This window comes from Pinus tabuliformis, chromosome 3_1, assembly GCF_031772625.1.
Source record: "Pinus tabuliformis cultivar Carrire ecotype Pingquan chromosome 3_1, CPIR1, whole genome shotgun sequence".
NCBI classification, from domain to species: domain Eukaryota; kingdom Viridiplantae; phylum Streptophyta; class Pinopsida; order Pinales; family Pinaceae; genus Pinus; species Pinus tabuliformis.
Genome location: NC_142301.1, coordinates 478,555,056 through 478,559,288, shown reverse-complemented (window position 1 = coordinate 478,559,288; position 4,233 = coordinate 478,555,056). Strand labels below are relative to the sequence as shown.

General features: G+C 40.7%; 1 protein-coding gene across 1 annotated transcript; it reads right to left on the bottom strand.

Annotated features, from left to right (window-relative positions):
• Positions 1 to 3,024: 3,024 nt before the first annotated feature.
• On the bottom strand, positions 3,025 to 3,688 carry LOC149187864 (allene oxide synthase 1, chloroplastic-like). Its single transcript, XM_089409800.1, has 2 exons — positions 3,316 to 3,688; positions 3,025 to 3,227 (listed from the first exon to the last, which is right to left on the bottom strand). Exons 1-2 carry the CDS (start codon positions 3,686 to 3,688, stop codon positions 3,025 to 3,027), a joined length of 576 nt encoding a protein of 191 aa, XP_089265926.1.
• Between the last annotated feature and the right edge of the window lie 545 nt (positions 3,689 to 4,233).

Genomic DNA, 4,233 nt, shown 5'->3' with positions numbered 1-4,233 from the left:
GAGGAGGAGGAAGTAGAAGACTTATCCAGAGAAGTGACAAAGGAGGAAGTGGAAAGCATCGTAAAATCAATGGCAAAAGATAAAATCCCGAGGCCGGACGGGTGGACTATCGAGCTTTTCCACCATTTTTTTGAATCAATTGGAGCAGAACTAACTGAGGTGGTGGAAGAATCGAGGAGGAAAGGCGAGATATATTATCCCTTTAATGCAACTTTTATAGCTCTTATCCCAAAAAAGGAGGATTCAGACTCCTTTGAAGATTTCAGGCCTATTTCTTTGTGCAACTGTGTTTATAAGATCACTGCAGAACTTACAGCTATCCGCCTAAAACCGATCTTGTCAAATTGCATATCAAGTGAACAGTTTGGATTCTTAGATGGTCGACAAATCCATGAAGCCATAGGGGTGGCCCAGGAGACAATTCACAGCATTAGACAGTCAAATAAGAAAGGGGCTGTGATTAAAATCGATCTGTCCAAAGCATATGACAGGATCAGCTGAACATATCTCAGGATGTTGTTGACCCACCTGGGGTTCAATCTGGAGTTTATAAATTGGATTATGGGATGTGTAACCAGTGTAAGTTTTGCAGTCTTAATTAATGGGGCTTCATCACAATTTTTCAAAGGACAAAGGGGACTGAGACAGGGATGTCCTCTATCGCCATTGCTTTTCCTCCTAGCGGCAGAGGGTCTAAGTAGACTAATCGCGGAAGCCAGAAGAACATGTTTGATTAAAGGTTTGGAAGTTGTTGTAAATATGTTCATTACTCACCTCCTTTTTGTAGATGATATTTTATTATTTACAAATGGGAGTTTGGCTGAAATAAAAGAACTAAAAAGTATTCTTGATATGTTCATGAAAGCCACAGGGATGCAAATAAACCTCAGAAAGTCTCAATTAATAATGGAAGGTTTCAATAGAAATGAAAAAATCCAGATCTCATCTATCCTGCCTTTTTAGGTCTACAATATGGAGAATCCGTTCAAGTATTTGGGCTTCTCGCTGAAGCCAAATTCATACAAAAAGCAGGACTGGAACTGGCTGGTGGCAAAAATAGAAGCAAAAGTCACTCATTGGAGTTACAAGTGGCTATCTAGAGCTGGCATGCTGACCGTGGTGACCTCAGTACTGCAAGCCATGCCAGTGTTTTGGGCAGCCCTCACTTGGATTCGAAAAGGGATTCTCCACAAGATAAAAAAGATCTGCAGCAGATTCCTATGGTCAGTGTCAAAGGAGGACTCTGTTCTTCCTTGGGTTGCATGGGAGAAAATTGCAAAGCCAAAAGATTGGGGAGGATGGGGAATAAAAAATCTATATGATTTCAGTGTTTCCCTAGCAGCCAAATCCGGATGGAGGATCATCAATTCTAAGAATCTGTGGACAGGAGTGGTGAAGCGAAAGTATATAGATCCTGTTCCTCTAGAAGACTCGACCGTAACCAAAATAAGAAAGGAAGGAATGTTTCAGTGGTTTGGAAAGCCACTACTGAGGCATTTAAAATCATAGAACAAGGATTGGCATGGCAGGTAGGTAACAGAGAAAATTTGAGGATAGGCAAGGCTCCTTGGGTGGGTTGCAATGAATTGTTTGCTCTATCTCCAGGTCTGATCAGACACTTGGAATCAAAAGGCATCATATATTTAAATCCGATTGAGAAAATAGGTCAGTCCACTATATGGTGGCAAGCATGGAAATCTGGAGCAGAATTAGAACTTAGAACTTTTTGGTGGAATGAGTGGCAGGGTTTCATCCAGGAACTTTCCAGATCCAATGTAAGATTAAAAGATGGACCAGACCATTCGGTTTGGGCTCATGCAGACTCAGGAACATACTCCCCAAAGGCTGATTACAAGATCTAAATGTCGAAAAAAGGATGGGAAGAACCAGAATGGTGGTCAAAATCTCTGTGGAAATTAAAATGCCCAAAAAAAGCTAGATTGTTCTTTTGGTGTGTGTTAAAAAAGAGAATTCCAACATGGGATGTCCTCCAATCTAGGTACAAACAAGGGCCTGGAAGATGTCCTTTATGTAGATATGTTTTCAATTTATCATATCTACAGGAACCGAAATGAAGTAGCGGATAGGCTTTCTAAAGATGGTCTGCAGCAAGATATGGGCGTTTGGAAATTAACTGAGCAAATCCATGATCAGATCCGTGTGTCGGATCTCCCTCCTTATGCTTAATTTACAAATTCTCAGCTGTTTGTTTTTTTTGTTATGATATTTTCACAATGTATATAGCTGTTGTGATAAACGCTGAAACATACTGGGTTACTGGTCAAGATAAATTTTGTCTGCCTATGCGATTATCCAGGATATCTTGGGTTCTTTTTAGTGGGTTGTTTTCCTCTATGAGGAGACCCACGAATAAAACCTGACCTGTGATAACGTGTCGCTGATGGTTTTTCAGCAAGACTATTTTTTGTGGTATGTCGGAATGGTGAATGCTCTGTTCGGACTGAGGGGAACAATGTTTTTGTTTTCTCTCAGTATTATTCAAAGGAGTCAGTTTACTTCTCTGGGGCTGCTGTGGGCTTCGTCGCTACAGCAAACTGAATGCTATGCATCTGCTTGTAACTTTTTATCTATCTCATATAAGAAGTTCGTTTTTTTTCTTTGGAAAAAAAATTATGTTTTACATAAAATACCACTTAGTGAGTGAGTTCATTAATTTTAAGACTACAACCAACTTTTTTTCTTCGTCTCAGTGTTGTATTAACAAAATCATACCATCCACGTTAAACACTTGTAAAATTAAAAATATGTATACAAATTTTAGGAATTTATTTTAAATTATTTAATAAAAATAAATTTGATTTGAAATAAAATCTACAAATAATATTTGAAATTTCATTTTTCTTAACCTTTTCAGAATATAAAATCGGCATCAATATATATTCTTCTCATTGAAATCGAGCCCTTCAAATTTGATCGTTGGATGGGATCCGAGTTCGAAATGTTTACACGTATTAACTCGGACATTAGTAAATAACCAGTTACTAACGCAGCCCCGATTGTCTCTCACACAGTAGCCTTGATAAGCTTAGTAAATTTGACGCTGGAAGTGGACTGCTTCAAGGTAAAGGAATCGTAGCGCAAGAAGAAGCGCCAGAAAAAGCTGAGCCATAAAAACCACGACGCCCTTTGCTGCACACTGCTTCTTTCAGCCGATGTTTCATCAGTTTTCCGGCCGTTGGACCACAGCAGATGCTTCAGCTTCTCTCCTGCTTCGCAGATGCTTCAGCTTCTCTGCCCTATCGAATATTTTCGGATCCCTTGTGGTAAATGGCTGGTACCCTCAGAGCATCTCACCCTTCTTCACCGCATAGAGCCCGTCATGGGATTCGACCAGGAAATCCTCTTTGTCTCTCGCGTACTGCCAAGCCGCAGGCGGTTCCAACTTCGGCATTTCGTAAACACTGGACCGGACCAACACCATGTTCGCCAGAGCCCTGCCCTTGATGTCCCCGTTTGTTTGAACGGCTCCGCGGACGTCTTCAGCCAAATCTCTTTGCAGTTGGCCGCCAGCGTCGGCAATATATTTCACGATACAGTTAAACATAATGGACATTGATTGCAAAACATTCTCACAGATGGATATTAGCAGATTGACGCAGGCCTCTTCTCTGTTTAGTCCGAATTGTTTTTCACCCAAATCCAGCGCGGAACTCGCATTCGTCCACATGAAATTATAAAGTTAGTCGTAATACCCGGAGACGTCGGAGAACGGCTTGGGAACACAATGGTTTTTCAGCCCGTGTAAGAATTCGGGAAAAGCACGGGAGCTCGTAAGCTGACCGCGCATTGCACCGAGCCAACTTTTAGTAACGAAGGGCCTTGGGTTCCGAGGCCGGCTGGCACTGGAACGATAGGGTCTGCGCTCGTTATGGAGGGGCACAAAAAATCGAATATCAATTGTTCGATGTGCTAGAAAATTTTAGTGGGTTAAAGAGCTCATAAATAGGCTGCGACAAAGTAGGAAAAGTGGACTTCAGTTGCTACAAGTATTGTAGTTTGGTGTCAAGATATCACACAGTTAATTAATTAAAACATAAATTTTATGCACAGCAAAATAGAGTAAAACAAAGGAGGTTGGGTTAAAACTACTTGTTTATTTGGGAAGGATTAATGTCATAATGCAATTAGGCACACTTCATACTATACTTTAAAACTTAGTAAAACTGGTTTTCACCTGCACGCCAATATTTTTTTCAAGATTTTCTCCCAAAA

Coding starts and splice junctions, on each gene's coding strand:
- LOC149187864 (XM_089409800.1), bottom strand. CDS start 3,688: ATGTGGACGAATGCGAGTTCCGCGCTGGATTTGGGTGAAAAACAATTC. Junction 3,228..3,315: donor GCTCTATGCGGTGAAGAAGG/GTGAGATGCTCT, acceptor TCTGCGAAGCAG/GAGAGAAGCTGAAGCATCTG.